Raw genomic sequence first — 18,693 nt, forward strand, 5'->3', positions numbered from 1 at the left:
CGGCACGTGCCCCCTGCAGCCTCGCAGGCTTCGGGGCAGCGTTCAAGGTGGCAGTTCTGTTAAAAGAGACGCGGGACGGGTTTGGAGCAAGGGATTGGTGGGGAAGTGACCTGCCTCTGCTTCCACTCATTCTGCTCGGCCAGGGGGCGGCTCTGCCAACCCTGGGAGAGGTTCTGACCACAAGGCGTGGCTCCCTTCACCTGCAAAAGAGAGCCACTGGCTGGCTGCAAGCCCAGCCACTCGTCTCCTAGAGATAAATATTCACGGAGGGGGTGTGGCCTGATACGGAAAATAATGGAGGCGTGTTAGTTGGGTGGGGAGATGAGCCAGGGGCCACCTTTGTGGTCGGTTGCTTTCTCCCAGTCCTGCTGCCCACATTCTCCTGCCCACCCAGTCATCATTTACGGAACACTCGCTCTGTGCTGGACACTTGCTAAGCTTGGGTAACATAAATTCAGCTGATACGGTCTCGGCCTTCAACAATCTCGCAGTCTAATAATCAAAATACATTCGTGTCCCTTTTCATAAGATGCTAGATGTTTACTCTTTGGCAGTGAATAAATAAGGCATCTGTTACAGAATGAATTGTGTCCCCCCCCACCCAAATTCAGTGCTAACCCTCAATGTGACTGAATTTAGGGAGAGGGCCTTTAGGGAGGTAATTAAGGTTAAATGAGGCCCTAAGAGTGGGGCCCTAACCTGACAGGACTGGTGCCCTTATAAGAAGAACCAGCAGAGAGCTCTCTGCGTGTGCGCCCAGAGGAAAGACCATGCGAGGACACAGAAGGTAGTTCTGTGCAAAGCCTGAAAGAGAGTTGTCCCCAGAAACCAATCCTGGCACCTTGATCTTGGGCTTCCAGCCTTCAGAACCGTGAGAAAACAAATATCTGTTGTGTATTCTGTTATGGCGGCCTGAGCCGACTAATACGGCATCCCTTCTAAATTTGTGACTGAGGCCCTGGGCTGGATCCACTCTTTTGTCTGTACAATATCATTTTTATGACTAATGATGACACCACATGCACGTGTGACCCTTTGTGGTGCTCAGGAGCTTCTCACTTTTGTTCTCCAAGCAGCCTTCCGCACGATCTCCTGGGTTTCACTGAGCAGTTAGAAGTGTCTTCAGGTCGTGGAGAAGGAAACCAAATCCCAGAGAAGCGGTGAGCTCCAGGTCGTGGTGGCTGGTCGTGCTGAAGCATGACATCATGCAGGTGAAGGAGTCAGGGGGTGTGGCAGGAACTGGATGGTGTGTGGAATCTGATTCGAAGCTCCGGACTGAGACCATCGTCCCCACCACGGCCTGCCTCGTTATTTAGGAAAAGAGAGAAATATCCTTTCCCTGTTAGTTGGAACTACGGGAAAAAAACCACCCCCAGTCTGGTCTCAGTCCATGAGTTTGTGCTGGGTCTTGAGGTCGCCAGTTCCCACTTTCCCTCCTAGGTGTCATCTGTTCCCTCGTTGTCCCAAGGTTGAAGCGCTCGCTGGTCATTGGCTGTAGGAGGGAGCGTCTCTGGGGAGCCGTGCTTGCCCCCCATTTCAGGAGGGCTCTCTTTCGGAAGGCGCGGGGCAAGCCAGGGCTCACAGACTTCGCACCAAGGCACCTCCTGCCTTTTCTCTCTGGGCCCCAGAGGTCCCATCTTGGTGACACCCCGGGGGCTCTGCTTTGAAGGCTGTGGAGGAGCCTGAGGCCTGGGGGCCGGGGTCGGCCGGGAGGTGGGGAGGACAGGATTTGCTGTTGGCGGCCCGGGGTCTGTCCCACTTCTCCCACCCCGTCTCCTAACTCCTTTTCCTCACTTACTCTCCCCGCTTCGCTGTTTCTGTCTCTCATCTTCATCCTGCTTCCTTCCTGTTCTCTTCTCATGGATTTCACTTTGAATTATAAGGCCGTTGGAGACATGGAGCTCAACCTTCTCTGGCTGCTGCCTTGAGCTCAGAGAGACAAAAGGATCTGCCCTAGGGCAGCCAGGTGAATGCAGAGGGCGCAGAGTTCCCGGGCTTCCCTTCCCCCTCACGCTCCCCCCCGGAGGCCAGTGTGGACCACAGACCGACTCGGGTGGCAGGTGGACAGCCGTGCCTGCTCCCCGCCTCCACTGCCCCCCTTCCCATTCTCTTTCTCTCCCTATCCTGCTTCTACGCCGGAGGTGCAACCGGGCTCAGGATTTCCACCCTCTATCCAAATGCTGGAGGTGGGAGAGACTGATGAAGTGACTTACACGAAGGTGTAGCTTGCCAAGAAGACTTACAGCAGGGACGGCAACTCGTGTCCTCTCCGGCACCGGCTCTGGTGGGCTCGTGGCGTGTGCCTGGAAGGCCGTGTTGAGAAGGATTCAGAGGTTGATCCGGCTTCATGTGGAAGTGATGACTGTCGACAGCCCTGGCTGGTAGCGTGCGTTATCACCTCCAGAGAGGTCTGCTTTGTAACTGCAGACAGAGCCCTAAGTAAAAGACTGTACCTCTCTGGTGGCTGAGTTTAGGTGTCATGAGCTGGAGAGAGAAGCTGCTGCATCTGTGCACCGCGGAGGCCTACTTACGGCCAACCTTCCCCTCTCCCTGCTTCTAGCCAGACGCACGAAGAAAGACCCAAATCCCAAACTGCATTTTTATTATTTTTTAATAAACTTTATTCTATATTACAAATAGGTTTTTTTCTTGTTCTGAACTGCAAAATAGGAATGCCTTATATTTACATACACAGGTATACAATTAATTATAACAAAGGTACAGAAGCTTGCCTTTACCAAGTTACAACTGGGCTCCAATTTAAATAGCATAGGTTTCCTTTTTAAAAACTTTATTTTTTTAAATCTTTTTTTTTTTTTATCTTACTAGGATACTCTTTTTTAAAAATCAAAACCAGAAGACCCTCTTCCTCTACTACATTCCATCCACCTATCTTTGAGGCTCATTATAACACTGTTGTCTAAAGATATGCTTTGCTTTGTTCTAACAAAGGGCCAGTGTTCAAGGTGGGAGCTTTATGGAAACAGAGGTGGGATGGGGCTGGACGGGGGTGACCAGAGCAGGAGTGACCTGCCCTACCTCCTTCAACGGCCTCTCGCCGAGACTCAAAGGCCTCCGCCTGTTCCTCAAACCACCCACTCATCCTTCCCTGTTTCTCCTCTTCCCTCCAGCATCGGACTTGACTCTGGGTCGTGTGACCAGGCCAGACCCTGCCCCACCGACGCCTCGGCTCACTGAGCCGGTCTCTGTTGCTGGTACCCTGGAGTTGCTGGTTACTATGGTGACTGGGCAGGACCCTGCTGGAAGAGATGGGCTGGTCCTTACCAGCTCAGGTGGGGAGGAGGCCAGCTGCACCCAATCCTTCCTGTCCATGTCGGGGCCTGGGGGTCTTGTTCTTGTTCAGCATCGCCATCGCATGACTAAGCAAGGACCTCAGGCCTCAGGGACACCAGACCCAGGCAGGGAGTGATGGGTGGGGGGAGGGTCATCTACTCTAAAACACAAAAGTCATTGGTTTCCAAATGGAAACAAGATTCTTTGAGGTAAACTAGCTTTTCTTTTTAAAGAACAGAAGGTTTAACGAGCCAACGGCTGGGGAGAACATCAGGGAAAGGAGGAGAAAGGAGAGCACACGAGACACGTATCGCATCTTGGTCATGGGCCTGAACCGCATCCACTAGTCCTATCTGGTAAGCGGTCGTGCTTGGTTAAGTGTCCTTTGCACTGCTCTTTAACTGTATCCTCTGTTTTGAATTCCACTCTTGGAAGGGAGCCCTTCCAAAATGTGCTTGAGTCATAAGATCAAAGACACTAACAAAAGAAGTTCTAATTCCAGTTAAAAAGAAATGGTAGAAGATGAGCTGCATAGAATGTGTCTATTTGCCATGAGCGTCTGCACTCTCAGGGGAGGGGCCTTGGTCCCTCCATGACCAATCCTGAACTGAGCCTCGCTACGGATTGAGGGGAGCGATGGGGACTACAGGGGGACTCAGCAACACCAGGGGCGGCCCAGAGAGCCAGGATTGGACAAAGCGAAAGGAGGTGAGGAGAAAGGACAGTGGGGCACACGGGACAGAGGGCATACGGCCCCCCTCCCACCTCACTGTCTCTACCAATGAGGACAGAAACCTCTTTTCATCTATCAATTAGGGATCTTGTTTTGTTTAGCTTTGCTTAGCTGGGGTAGTCACCGGTCTCCTCAGGGAATTTAATTGGGACTCTAATGAGTATGTATCACTTTTACAACCAAAAAATCCTGTATATTTTATAAAGTTGGATAACTTCCCCTAATTTAAAAAAAATTTTTTTTTTTTTAATCAGGGAGCAAAGACTTGTAGTTTAAAAAAAAAGGGGGTCTCTCTTGAAAGTCTGAAACTTTTACTATAGAGATTCCTTTGTGAACGGGAGGAATGTTTTCTCTGTTTTCCAGCGGAGGGCTTTGCCGCTCTCAGAGCACCGTGAGGACAGAGGCTCATGGTTTCCCAGCCTCCCCCGGGAGCTGCCTCTCCGTGTCACCTGTGACTGTACCTCAGCTTCCCCGATCTGTAAGGGCTCTCGTTGGCCACACCTGTGGGAGGAGAGGGGCAGCGTCACAGGTTCTAGCCACCTCCCAGGTGCCCGGGAAGCACCCAGAATATTAGCAGCCATGGAGGCTGCTTCCCCAGGCATGTCCACACCTGGGGAATATCCTGACCCATTTTTTAACAACAGGGGAGCCCCCCCCCCTCAGCCCCAAGGCTCTCCTCATCCCTCGCAAGTCACAGGTGAAGAGTTTTGTTTCTTCCTTCCAGCAGTTTGGACTTGACACCCACACCTGGGCTCCCTCCTTAATCTCCAACGCTTAACGTATACAAACAAAAAATAACCTCAAACTCCAAGTAAACAGTCCACATACAGGTTAAAGAAAAAGGGACCGGCTGCGGGGCCAGGGGCCCTCAGTCCCCTGAGCTAAACGCTGACAGGAGGCATGAGGGGCTGACAGGAGGTCCTTGACGTGAACTAGGAGCAAGAGAAAAGCCCGGGAAGGAGCCAGGGTCGGCCTGGGGCAGGGTCTTCTCCTGGGGACTCTGGTACCTGGAGGTTATTCATGCCTAGAAATGCCTCTCGGAGGCCTTTCAGACCCGTGCTGGGACCACATGTTGGGGCGGCCCATTCCTGGAAGGGCCCCGAAAGGGGTGTCTATGGGGCCCCCAGCCTGCAGAACCTCCCTGCCTCTTCCCCTCCCTCCTGGCTCTCTCAGAGGTGGGGAAGTTTGTTCTTGATTAAGAATAATTAACTTTAACCTTCACTAGGTTAAATATTTGACTTCACATCCTGTGAGGCCAAAGGAAGTGTCCCCTAATTCCTGAGAGAGGAGACGGAAAACAGGGCTTCCCCTGTTAGGTCAAAGCGCACGGTTGTTGAGGGTGCTGGAAACCTCAGCAGGACTTGCCTCTCGGAGTGGAGGTTGCTTTGGGAAACCGTTGCTTGTGGCTCTTCTGATGGGGGATCCCCAGGGCCCAGGTGGGACTAGGGACCCCCCCAATCACTCAGGGAAGCAGTGCCGGGCTGGTGACAGGGGCCTAGAGCTGCCCCGGGGTGGGGCTGGGCTGTGAGGTCTGCGGCTCCGCGTGCAGCTGTGGGCAAGGGGGACGAGGGGGCATACTTGCCTCTGCGGGGGAGGGACACTCTCAGAAGCCAGACATGCAAGGGGAGCACGAGCACAAGGACCTCGGGTCGGGGGAGAGGGGGTGCTGGGGCAGTACCTTGACATAGCCTCGGGCTGGGGGGTGAGACCCAGGCCTGAGTGGACAGGTCAGCGACTTTACTGGTCAGCGACTCCCACGTCTGCCTGGCACAGTCCTGGATAGTCTGCTTTACTCTGGGATTATTGAAAAGGACTTCTCTCTCGGACAATAGCCCTGCTCAGGCACCTTGGGCCTGACTCCTCGGCCCACGGGCTCACAAGAGGGAGCCTCTCGGGTTGACTCCGGGTGTGCATGTTGCTCTGGGGTGCGACCCTACCTTGGCCTGTGGACGCTCAGGCGGTCCTCCACCCCCAAATTAAAACCACATTGAAAGAAGGAAGAGAAAGTATTTTCCTGAGGAATTAACTGACACAGTAGCCAACTTCACTTAGTGGTACTGTTTGCCATTACCAAGAAATGTCGGGGGTCTCTCCTTACGTGGAAGGACAAAGAACGGCAAAGCCCACATGTGGGGAGACTTGTGCCCCCCGAGAGCAATGACCTGCCTGCAGCCATCTGTCTCAGCTTCTGTCCATCGGTCCTTTTAAATTCAGGACCCCATAAAGCTCCCTGCCTCCCACCACCCCGGCTTCAGCCCATCTCTCTCCTACATTCAAAAGCCCCGTCTAACCTAGGTCAGTTATTCTGTGTGATCTCCTGGTGCCATTTTGACCCTGATGGTCTCAAGGGCTGGAGGGTGCAGGAGGCGGTTGAAGGGGGAGGTGAGAGGAGATGGGCCTTTTCTCTCTTCCTCTCTGCCCGGGACTCAAGAAGTTAGGTAAAGATTCCACCTTAAACGGAGTTATGACCCTGCAAATTCACTGCCACGGGGGCGGAGGCCTTGAGGGGAACCTCCCTTCCACAGGACCCGTTTGCCCAGCTCCCTTCTCTGCTGTGTGCTGGCCCCCGTGCCCACACCCCTGGGGCAGCTTTTGGGGTCTCTGGCCTGTCAGGAGGAGATCGTGGACCCCAAGGGGAGTTTTGGAAAGAACGTGGGGAGCCAAGGACAGCTTTTTGAAAATGCTGCCTTGTCTTTACTTTGAATCACACGTGTACCGCGAATCCAAGTGGAAAAAAGTGGAAAACGAACGGAAAAAGGAACACTTTTGTGGGGCAAGATGGGTTGCAGGCCTGGGTGAGTCTGTCCTGTTTCTCTAGCCCAAGCAGGTCGCGGAGACTTCGGCAAACAAAACACCAGCAGCGACCCCCCTCCCAGCAATTAAAGTAAAATCTGCCCCAACCCCCTTCTGAACCAGGAGAAAGGAGAACCAGGAGAAAGGAGAACCAGGAGACTCTCCTCTCCTCTTTCTTCCTGACACTGAGGTTTCTCTGAGGTTTCTGAGAAGTTTCTCTTATGACAAAACAGGGGGCAGGGGCGGGGTGGAGGTGGGGGACGTTCTGTACCGACAAAGGAACTATAACAATAATAATAATAATCCGGTAAAAAATAAAAGCTTCAGCAAAACCATGATAACAGTCTTCTTTTCTGCCTGTTCACTTTTTCTAACTGTGCAAAACTTAAAAAATAAATCAAACACACTCGCTCACACATGCACTCACACACACACTCAGCTTCCACTCAGCGAATCTGTGTTAAATATGTTTGTGTCTCTCTCCTCCCCACCCCTCACGTGTGCAAATGCATCTTGGCGGCGGCGCCGCCTCCCCCCCCCCCCCCCCCCCCCGTGCTTCCTCCCTGGCCAGGGCCCGTGGCTTCTCCAGAGGAAATAAAAGGGTCAAGGGTAGAAAGCCCAAGCTTCTTCACCTGGCACTTCATTTGCCAAAACCTTTGGTTATTTTTCCCCCTCGATGGGTATCTTTTCCCCATTCTCCTCTTTTCGTGGTTAGGCTACTGGTGTTTTGTCCCCATCTGTCCTCTCCTTGATGTCACATGCTGCCCTGCTGTGGGTCACCTCCACCCAGCCTCCAGTCAAGTCCGGGCCTCCCGTGGTGCTGAGCAGCCTGGTTTCCTGCCGACAGGTGACTCTCCTTCCCTCCCCCCCCGGCACTCAGTGCAGAAAGCTAGTGTTGATATGTCCTCAAGCTACAGAATGAGTGAGCAAGGGAATCACTTCAGGGTCCCCTCCACAGGACCAGAAATCCTTTCGAGCTCTCTGCCTGCTCCTGGGGCACACGCGCGGGCGCACACGCACACCTATCCAAAGGGGCCAGAGTTCTTAAAAGTACAGGGTGCTCCATGGACTTTGCTGGAAATGGAGTGGTTCCTTCCCCTTTCCAATTGGGGTTCACTTTGAGTGGCTGACAGGGACGGATATCTGATGCTCAGGGAGTGAAGGCAAGACTGGAACCCTCACTCTCAGCCACACCTTACATGATGCTTCTCCTTGTCCCCCCGAGCGGTGTACAATTAGCCACCAGGGGTGCTAGGAGAGAATCTGGCTTCGGGTGGGAAATTGAGCCAGATGGCAACTAAGGGCCCTTCAAGATTCACGTTTCCATGACCCTCCATTAGACCGTCTCTTACCACAGCCCCTGCTCACCCATGTCTGCGCGTACATTTGCCTGACGGGCTGAAATGAGAGATCCAGAGATGGAAGGACAGATGGAGAAACAGATGCCAGGGCCGAGGTCCGTCGTATGTCTCTTCTCTCGTTGTTGGCCAGGTCTTTCAGCTTGACTCCTTGGGTCCCTCCCGGACGTGGCGAGCTGGCGGCTGAGTGTGCCTGGCATTTGGGTTTGTCTCCGTGAGGCTGTGCTTGAGCGTGGTTCTCTCCGTGGTGACTGGGGAGGAGGGGAGGAAGGGCAGGGACTAAAGAGACAGCGGATGGTGAAGGAGTCCTTGCCAAGGAGGTCTGGACAGTCCAGGGACAAAGTCTTCTGCATAGCAATGGCACCAGGCTCTGCAGGGGGACAGGGGCTCAGCTCTCTGCCCCAGCCTTCTATAAAGTTCTCAGGAAGGGTGGTGGGGATGGAGCCAAGAAAGGCGGCTGGAGGTAGAATCTCCTGGATGTACTCTGCATTTTACATTGACCCTTGATGAGCGCCGACCGAGGAGGCTGCAGGTGCTTTCTCTAGACAGCATCGAGGATCTGGCAATGGATGAGGCCCATGACTATGGACGTGTTTCATTTGCGTGCACAGGTGAATGGAAAACAACAAATCCTGCTTCCAGGGTGGATGTGACTCTCTTTCCCTTTCTCCCCCACCACGTGACGTTTCTGCTGCTCTGAGCCAGACTCGAAGGTTAGGAGGGTCTCCACGGTGGCATGTAACTGCTGATTCTCCTGTCTGGCTTTCCATAGGCAGGGGAGGGGACAGGGCAGGCAGGTCCCTAGGAGCACTTGGAAGGGCTCCAAGAAGACTGCCAAGGGGACAAGGTGGCCTCTGGAAGCCAACCCAACAGGTGAGAGGTGGCTCGAAAGGCACCTCCCAACTCGCCCCCCCCAACCCCCAGTCCGCCATGCACAGTTGCTGTGGCCTTTCTTCTCAGAGCTGCAAAGGGCCCACACCCTGGCAGACCCCCTGGAGGTGGGTACGGGGGAAGGGAGAGAGCCAGGTGATGCCCTGGAGGTGGATACGAGGAAGGGAGAGAGCCAGGTGATGTCTTCCCGGTGAAGCTAATACTGAGTTCATTGCCTCTTCCCTAGACCAAGGCTCGGCCCGGTGTGGAAGGCGGAGTAGCGGCATGGGGGCGTCCTCTCTCTGGGGCTTCTCCTCCATCCGATGCGGTCAGCCTGCGGCCAGCCGGGAAAGAGAGCCCCGCTGATATCTTCTGGCCGGGTCCCCGCGTGAGCCTGGCCATCCTGGACTAACTGAGGGGCGGTGGCCTGGTTCCATCGTGTTGGCAGAGCCACAGAGAGAGAAGGGACGCAGGGAGGAGGGAGAGACAGAAAGAGGCGGAGAGAGAGACAGCGCTGCTCAGGGGATGCTGCTGATGCCAGTTGGAACTTGCACTTGGTAAAGATGATAATCTAGACTGAGGCACGGCTTGGTGTGTCCCTCCCCCCAGGGGCCCTGGAAGGACGGTTCTCAGCTGTCTAAGCTCATGAGGGTTATGACTTGTTCTAGTTTGTAGGCCAGTTTCTGCTTTCCGCACTGGTCGTCATGGTCCAGAGGTCCGAGGATCTGTTGAAGGGCCAAGAACAGGGAGGTTACTAGTCTGTGCATACAGGTCTGTGCTCTCAGGGTGCGCACAGGCGGGGTGAGAGGCGCACAGGAGGTCGCTGGGTCCGTAGGCAGCCTGGCTAGCGGGGATGGAGGGGGGCGGGGCACGCGGGTGTGGGTACCCCTGGGTCGATGCGCATGGGGGTCGGCACATACATCAGCGTGTCTGTGTGCACTCCGCTGCCCACGTTCGCCCTGCAGGTGAACACAGCCCACCCCCATGTGAAGCATGGTGCCCGGGGTCTCCGGGGAATGTGGCCTCACAGATATTAAGAAATCCCACCCCTCCTTCCTACAAAGGAATATCTTCCCCCATGAGCTCCCCAAGGCCCCGGAGCCCACATTTAGAAAGTCACTTGGCTTCACTTGTGTGTTAACAGACAAATATCCCCCCAAAGTTCTATCTCATGCTTTCCCGGTCATCAGCACCAAATGATCCTGTCTGCCAAAGCCCTGTCTGAGGTCAGATGGTTGGGGGAGGACAATGACAGCAAGGACGTGAGGGAAAAGGTGTTAGACTTGACCGCAGACTCAGGCGATGTGGGACTGAATAACAGACCTACCAGTTTCTAGCGAGGTGATCTGGGGCGCAACATGTCACCTCTCTGAACCCTCACTGCCTCAGCTGTAAAACGGGGGACTCCTGGTCCCTGTGTGGGCCGCTCCAGTGGAGAGGGCACCATCACGTAACACACGTGAGTGCCCTTCCCGCGAAGTTTGCTCCACAAGGGGCGCGTGACACACAGGTGCGGCATGTCCTGGTGCTGGGGTTGAGGGGCAGGCGGGCAGAAGAGGCAAAGGGGACACTGAAGGCTCGAGGGGAGGCTCTCTGAGCTTTGGATTTCCTGGCCTACCAAGATGGAGTCGCTGGCTTCTTAGCTGGCCAAGAACCACCGGTTATTGGCACCAACATTTCATGAAGATGGGACATTTTCACACCAAGGGTAGACAAGTGTCCTTGTAGACTAAAGGGCAGTGCTTCCAAGAAGAGGCAGTTGTACTCCTGTGCTGGCACATTCCACGTGGTCCTTACTTCTCTCATGTGGCCGCGGACAGGGGAGAACTTTGCCCCGGGACCAGCACTGGCCTGCAGGCTGGTGTCTCGGTCCACCCCCCCAGGGGACCCACAGCCGGCTTTCCCTTCATGTGAGGTTCACAGCATTATGCCGCTCATGGCCTGCTGGGGCTCCTTCCTTGGCCGGGGGCTCCTAGACCCCCTCTCAGTGACGAGCCGGGAGGGGGCAGAGAACCGGGGGCACTGGCTTCTTCCACTCAAGGAGAAGGTGGTTACGCTGCCGCTCAGACACGGGAGCCTGGATTCTGAACTCACTTGGACTAAGTCTGCGTGACGAAGAAACCTCCCATAAGCACCTCCATACTGGCCGGGAAGAAGGCAGTGTCTGCTGTAGCCATGATCCCAGGGGAGGTTTCCCGCCTGGGAACACAGCAGGTAAAACAGATCCCATTCTGCTCTGTTCTGTATCTGTTCTGTTCCGATCCTCCCCTCCCGCCCCCTCCCCTCTCCCACCATACCATACCATACCATGCAGCCTGCCATGCGAGCGGGAAACTGCTTGTTTAAAGAGAATTAGATCAGAGAGAGAAAAGGGAAAAATAAAAGAGAGGGACAAGCAGGGAAGAAGTAAGAATTGTAAAAGAAAGAAAGAAAAACAGATACTTTATCTAAATATCTGAGAATATGGATTAATGCAGAACTTACAGAATGGGACATTTCTACAGTCCCAGTCTGTGCCGCACAGCCCCCAAGTCCAAGGTGGCAGAGAGTTTCCCCAGCAGGGGTGGGGGGCTGTCTGGGGTTCATGCCTGGTGCTCTTGTGCACAGGGACTGCTACAGGCAGTTTTCCGTCTCCGCCCCGTCCTTCCCAGCAGGTGCCGGGCAGGCTCACCTCCTCGCTGTACTTGCCCACGTAGGAGAAGATCTCCGAGAGCGCGCTCATGGCGTTGAACTCATTCATGTGCATCCGGGACTGCTCAGCCAGGTACGCGTTCATGTCCTGGTCACTGATGGCCGGCATCTTCCCGATGTCTGAGTAATACCTGCCGGGGAAGGGAGTGGGGAAGAAAGGAGCTGGAGCCGTGCACACGGAGTAGAGGAGAGATGGAAACTCCCAGCACGATGTCCGGGGCCAGTGGATGCCGGTGCACGGACCCCTGGGGACCATGGTGGGCTCTCTCCCACCTGCGCTTTTGGGGCTGGCCGGGGAAAGCCCTCTGCAGCTCTGGATGCAGGGGCACAGACGGAAGGGACGTGGCCCAGACATGGTCAGAGGGTGAACGGGGAGCTGTCTCCTGCTTGGGCCTTGCTCCCAGCCACCGAAGAGTGTCCAGTCTGTCTCTGTGTCCTTCTGACACCTCCTCTCACAGACGCAAGGGCTGCCCCCCGCAGGGCCCAGAGGCTCTTCCAAGCAGTTGCTTTGCGTCAATGCCCTCCCCTCTCTGGGGGTGACCCGGGAGGAGGGCCGGGTTGGGGGCTGCTTGGGGAGAGAGGCTGGCAGAAGGCAATCTGTCACTGTCACTTGCCGCGGTGCACCGCTGTCAACTGGTTAATTAGATGCCAACATTTACATTTTTAATTTCTGCAGTTTGACATTTTCTGCAGCAAACCCCAGCTCCTCTGCCAGAGGGGAGTTGCGCAGTTTCCGAATGAGGACCGGAAGGGCCCCGGTGTCCCCGAGACAGCCCCGCCTCCCCCAGCCACTTGCTGACTGTGGGCTGTGAAGGGGGCCAGGAACCCACAAAAGCAGGGAGACATCAGGGTATTAGGGGAGCACCCCAGCTCAGCCTGCGCTGAATGCCTAAGGGCTTCAAAGCTGGGGAAGGCAAGCCTGAGAACCTGGAATGGAGGGTGGTGGGACAGTCGCTGGGGATGGAGACTAGGCTGAGGCGAGTGACGCATCCGGGGCACAGAGTTTTAGGAGAGGCCCTGGCTCACCTGTGTAAGCGCAGGTGCCAGTGACAGGCCCCGGGAGCTCCCAGAACTCAGGGCTTGAGCAGGCGAGTGGAGGGGGCGTTCTCAGAGGCTCTGGGACAGTCTCAGTCCTGCGCCCTGTGTCATTCCCAGCCCGCGTCCCTCAGGGCACCCACCATGAATGCGTAAGTCCTATGCCATCCCCACCTCTCCCCCATCCCTGCCCAGGAGCCGGGTGACAGGCTGGCAGAGGGGGCACTCGCGTGTTACTCTAGCCATCACGCTCAAGGGCCTGCCATGGAATGACAGTTCAATTTGCTGCCAGAGCCTTCCTGGGCCGCCGAGGCCTGTAATGGCTGCCCTGCCCCAAGCCACGGCCTTGCTGTGACTGCAGACCTGTCGTTCATTCTAGAAACCTTCCGAGGGAGGCAGAGGGAAGGAGATGAAATCTGTGCGCTCTGGCAAGGGAAGGGGCCTCCTCGACCTCAGAAACCCGGCCCCACACAGACACACTCGCCAACTGCTTTGTTGAGCTGATTGCATTTTGGCAGGAGGTCTGGGCCTGGGGACGAGAGCTTAATGAAATGGCCTTTCTCAGAGGAGCCTGGGGCGTCAGATGAGTCCGTCCTGCCCTCAGCCTCACCTGGACTTCATCCTTCACAACCTTCTCCAGGGTGGGGTCCTCCGGCCCCCCGCCCTCCTCACGTCCAGGGCCCTCCGTTGCACTGTGGCTCCTTCGCTCCGTCCCAAGGGCCCGCTCTCCTCCCGGCCTGCAACCCACCCGTCAACACCCTCAGGTTCCTCAGGGGCCTGGGCAATTTAATGACATTCCAGGTGTAAACGTTCCAGCGAGAGACTCGATTTGTTGGCGCTATTTCTGGAAGGCAATAAATGTCAATGTTCCATTTTCTAATGGAGACCCAGGGCTTCAGTGGTGGCGCCCAACCTCGCCCCTCCCGAAGACACGTGTGCCACTGTCCCCTCACGGATTCCATGCCTACCGAGCTGAATGTGCTCGTCGGGCTGGGTGGTCAGGTCACGTTGGGGAAAACCGTGAACCGCTGACCTCTCTGGCTTCTCCACAGCCAGCAACCAGGCACCCAGCCAACACGCCTGGGTCCACAGCTTCCTCCCAACAGTGACACTCTGTCATCTGTGGACGGTCACTCTTTCACCTGACCAGGTCTTCACTGGTAGGACGTGACTGTCATCAAATACAAAAACTGCCATTTCCGCCACCTGCTCGTGAAGCCTCTCACGAGAACCTGGATGGCCTGTCAGGCTTTTTGCACATAGCACCTCGGCTCCTACTGCAGCCTTTATGTTCCCTGAGGTGCACGAGAGCCCAGGTTAGGGACCACTGTCTCCACAGAAATAGCAGGTGCCCAGCACACTGGGCACCCTTCAACATGGCTTGCCTCGGTGTGGGCCAGTCGCCCGGGCTATTTCTCCAAAGAGAATATCTAGAAAGTGTGTCTGTGTGAGAAAGAGAGGGAGGAAGGGGTTGGGAGTGGAGTGGGGAGAGGGCAGAAATGGGTAGAGGCCCACCTGGGCATGCTTTGCTTGTGAGGTCAGGTCCACAGGCAACAGCCCGGTTGCCTCCTTGCCGAGGCTGCTGGATTGGACCTGTGCACATCTGTGGCCACACACTAGCCCATGAACGGATCAACCACACGTCCTCATCTTCAGCAAGTTCGGAATAGCTGAGCTGAGTCGCCACGGGCAGCTCAGTTTCCTGGTTGAGTGTGGGGCTTGGGGTCTGGCGGACACTCTGCCTGGTTCTTGACCCCAGCCCTGTGCGCTGCTGGCTGGCCCATCCACCCGACGGGGCGTGCTGAGCCTGCCTTGACCTCTCCTTGCTCCCCTCCAGGGCTGTGCCCCACCACCCCCTGGCCTTGCCAGCACCCCTTGAGCCTGATAATGACCTTGCCCTGGGTTCCCTGGCTGTGTGGGCAATTGCTTCCTTCTCCATTCCCTCTGGGCCAGCCTTTGCGTGGGCTCCACCACAGAGAAGCCTTATTAATTGTGAAGAATGCAATTATGCCCCATTAATGAACTTCAAACAAGTGTTCTTATCAGCGGGCTGTGCAGTGAGGAAGGGAAAGGGCAGCCCGGGCTCCTGTACTTGAACTTCCTCCCGTGGGATTTCTGCCTGCAGGGGAGCCCCTGCAGAAGGGCCTGGTGCTCTGAAAGTCCCCCAAGACCCCGCCTCTAGCTGGCCAAGGCCACGCCTGCTGAGGAGGACCGGGCCCCACCACTGGCCCTCCCTCGCCTTCTTTGCCGAGTTCGCTCCTACCGGATGGGACGCCAGTACCCATGTGGGTCCTTGGAAAGCTGCTCTAAAGGCAGGGTCCCAGAATGCTGAATTTTCTGCTCTCGACCAGTCTGTAGCGGTCTACGTTCGTGGGCTTCTGGGGGAGGGGCCCAGTGTGTGATGGCAGGTGTCTCAGCTCTGCTATTACCATGGCTCCAGTGATCCCCTAAGTGGTCTCCAGGGCCCTGAACTCTTAGAAGAACAAAGTTTTGTCATCCCTTCAAACATCTCAAGGATGAAGGCGTAGACATGAAAAACGCTTAGAGCCTGATGTTCTGATGTACAGACACTTGGCTTGCAAGGCCCTGCACAAAAGTCTCTTCCTCTGAGAACCATTCCCTGACCTCTCCAGGCCCAGCGGAATCAGGCTCTCAGTCCCGGAGCCACACTATTACAGCTCATGGGGCTTGTTGAATGCCCCTCCGTGTGTCTTCCTTGACAACAAGAGCCACAAGGGAAGGATCAAGTGTAATATATCCCAAGGGTCCCGTACACTCCTGATGGAGACCATAAATGACCCATGGATTGATGAATAAGTTAATAAAATGTCTATACTTCACCTCCACTATTGCTCCCAGGGTGAGCTGTCACAGTTTTATGTTTGGAATGGATGGCTTCCTTAGGGGGCATTTTTAAATATTTAAAATTCTTAACCTTTTTCATGTTGTGACACACGTGATAGATGATATTCAAATGTGTGGCGCACCCCAGTCCAGTTCTGAGCGGGTCAGTGGTGGTGCCGCTCCACGCATTTCTACCTGGAATGCACCTGCACTTGAGAGCAGGTGAGAGAGGCTAATGTTGCCACAGCAATAACCTTGAGGCTCTTCCAATTTAAAATGAGAAGAAGTCACCACCTAACATGATCATTTTACTGCTCTTGCTAATGAAATAGAAACTACGACTGTTCAGGTCACACTCCTCATGGTGACAACACCAGTGAGTTCTGCCCTATGAGTGTAGTGCTTGATTGCTACTGGGAACCAAGAGATCCCTCTCCCTTTCTCTAGATGTGGCCATAAGCAAAACCCCGAATACTTGGATGGAGGCAGCAGAGACTGGGAGTCTGCAGTGGGGCCACTGGCCATTAGCATTGCAAGGTATTTGGAGGCAGGAATGGTATGGGAGGATGAAATGGGAGGATGGAGTTGGGGGAGGATGGGTAGATGAAGAAGTTCTAGGAGCTATAAGCCAGCATAGGTGTAACAGAATGATCTAGGTTGTTCAGCCAAGAGTTAGTGAAGCCTCCAGAATCCACATGCTTCCCACCTGCTCTACAGAGGGGACCAGCCAGGGTAAACCCTGTTTCTTAGCTGTGATCGGACAGAAGGCCCTCCCCAGATGTGTGTAGGGTGCCGTCTACTGCAGTGAGTCACTAAGCCTGAGTCCTAGGTGGGCTGTCTGCAGGCTCAGGCAGCGACATCACAAGTGGGTGAGCCCTGGCCATAAGACGTTGGCTTCTACCGTCATTCTTCTAGACTGCAGGCTGCCAGTGCCCTTGCTAGGCCGAGATGGGAGACTGGGCTCCCTGTGGACCATGAGTGAGTTCTGTGCGTCTAGGCTTCACCTTCCAGCAAGCAGACAAGCTCGGAGGCCAGGCTCCTCGGGCAGTGACAGTGGAATCAATCCATCCATCACCAAGTGGAGAGGCACTCTAGACTTGATCTCCAGACCCGTTCACACCGTCTCCTAATCCCTCCACCTCTGTACCTCGTCCCAGAATGAGGGGAGAAAGGGTTTGGGTGGGATCTCAAGCTAGTGAAAGATGACTCTCCCGAGAATGGCACTGGTTGCTAAGAAACTGGCGGGATAAGAAATGAAACCATCGAGCCACTCCTAAAAATAATCCAACAGACCAGGGTTCCTCATGACCCGTAGCAGCTGCGTGGCACAGATTTCATTTAGCACCGAGTGGCAGGAAGGCCATTAGCCCTGCGCATGCATCACTCTCACCCCTGCCTCGCAAACTGTGTTCTGGGGAGTGTCCTCTCTGCAGATGTCTCGGCAGTGCCCCCAGCCCCCCACATCCCAGCTTCTTTGTTCCCTGCCTGAGGTCCCAGCTCAGCGACGCCGTACCAGTACCCGGATCACCCAGCCCAGCTGCTGCCTTTTTCCTCCCTCTCTTTGCTGAAGAGCCGGTGACCACACAGGAGAGCTTGTTTCTGGCAGCTCTATTGTCAGAAGAATGAGCCACCATCTACGGGGAGGGAGGTGAGAGCCTCTCCTCGCGACTCAGACATAATCCGGTACAAGGACAAGAGAGCTCTCTCTCTGTTGGCCGACACTGATGCTCACCTCACGCATCAGCAGGGAGCGGTGGGGAGGATCTCAAAGAACAAAGGGGAGAGGAAGGACAAAATGCAATCCCTTTGAGCAGAACCACGTTACTGAGGTGGCCAGGACTCCACCTGGTCCCCTCTGTAGAGCAGGTGGGAAGCATGTGGATTAGTTATTCCCTCTCTACAAGGGAAGGCAATTTTCAAGTATGAAGATGGAGACTGTCTCTTTGCCATAGGTGAAATGATACTGTTCATTTTGTCCCTCCAGTTACTCAGTCAAGAACAATTTTTGGCATCTTTTACTCTTAAAAAAGGCACCAAATCTGAGCTTCCATCCAGGTTTCCTGTTTTAAAGCTACATGGTAAAATCAGGACTGCCACGTGGAGTTGTGCAGGTTGTTTACTGCGCAAAGGTGCTCGGCTGGACAACCAGTCCATCACTCAACAAACCGTGCACCCTGGCCTGGGGCTCCTCCAGTAGGAAAGGGCACTTTCTTCAATTCACACAGAGGCACCATATAGGTTGCCTAATAGTAAAGAAGTGATGTGGGAGTCAGCTGAGTTTGGGGATCAGCTCTCCTCTTGGCCACTGAAGTCATCTTGGGCTGATTACTTAGCCATTCTGAATGTATATTTTTTCACTTTCATGGGCAGAAAGTGAGGTTTTACTCCTGTGCTCTTATATCCCAGGGCTACTGGCATGAATAAATAAATAAAGCTTTGGCTGGTTGCCTAGCTCAGGTGCTTGGTATGTGGTGCTGATTGGCCCGGACAAACCACTGATGTTCTTCACCAGGAGTTAGCTTGGCATGAAGACGGGCTCCCCAGCTCACGGATGGCCCTCCAGTCACAGGACATTGCGTGAGACAGTGACTAGGCCAGGGCTACGGTGGTCGAGAAAGCACTGCGGGGCACACCCAGGGCATCAAGAGCTTGTCCTGGGGAGCTCAGGGACTGGGGCGGAGGGAAGTTTCAGAGTGACAGCGACATTGCCACCGGACGTGGCGGGGGGGGGGAGGGCTTGCCGATGGACAGGGGCAGATAGGCAGCGGACTCCAGACTTTCTGTGCAAGATGTTATTCAGTCCCTTGAAGGTTTGTTTGTTTTGTTTTGTTTTGGTGGGGATTAGAGCAGGGGCTGTATTTCCTTCCTGGGCCTGGAGGCATTTTAGCCATGAAAGATCTGGGGCCCTCTGTGCAGGGAGCAGAGCCCAGTGGGACCTCCAGCCAGGGGTCTCGTTTCAGCTGACAGTACCACTGGGCACACGGGGGATGTGGGCATTGATTGCAATCGCAGGCTCAGGCTTTGTGAACGACCAGTCTGAAAGCACTGGCCCATTTTGGAGGGGACGGGACCCCT

At 55.0% G+C, this 18,693-nt stretch overlaps 1 protein-coding gene and 1 long non-coding RNA gene across 7 annotated transcripts in view; one reads left to right on the forward strand and one right to left on the reverse strand.

Annotated features, from left to right (window-relative positions):
* LOC141373905 (uncharacterized) overlaps nucleotides 1–1,525 on the forward strand; it is a 403,382-nt gene extending 401,857 nt beyond the window's left edge. For all 3 annotated transcript variants that reach the window (XR_012380327.1, XR_012380328.1, XR_012380329.1), the window contains one exon: nucleotides 1,077–1,525. This is a non-coding gene — a long non-coding RNA (uncharacterized lncRNA). The remainder of the gene's footprint in view (nucleotides 1–1,076) is intronic.
* A 1,068-nt stretch (nucleotides 1,526–2,593) lies between these two features.
* The window catches only part of PLXNA4 (plexin A4), a 573,332-nt gene continuing 557,232 nt past the window's right edge, over nucleotides 2,594–18,693 (reverse strand). For all 4 annotated transcript variants that reach the window (XM_073899215.1, XM_073899214.1, XM_025854986.2 and 1 more), the window contains 2 exons: nucleotides 11,720–11,870; nucleotides 2,594–9,773 (listed from right to left, as the gene is read on the reverse strand). In XM_073899215.1, coding sequence (XP_073755316.1) covers nucleotides 9,678–9,773; nucleotides 11,720–11,870 — 247 coding nt within the window. In that variant the 3' untranslated portion in view covers nucleotides 2,594–9,677. The remainder of the gene's footprint in view (nucleotides 9,774–11,719; nucleotides 11,871–18,693) is intronic.

This window comes from Callorhinus ursinus, unplaced genomic scaffold (genome assembly GCF_003265705.2).
Source record: "Callorhinus ursinus isolate GAN/ISIS: 27379988/994484 unplaced genomic scaffold, GSC_fseal_2.0 scaffold12, whole genome shotgun sequence".
NCBI classification, from domain to species: Eukaryota; Metazoa; Chordata; class Mammalia; order Carnivora; family Otariidae; genus Callorhinus; species Callorhinus ursinus.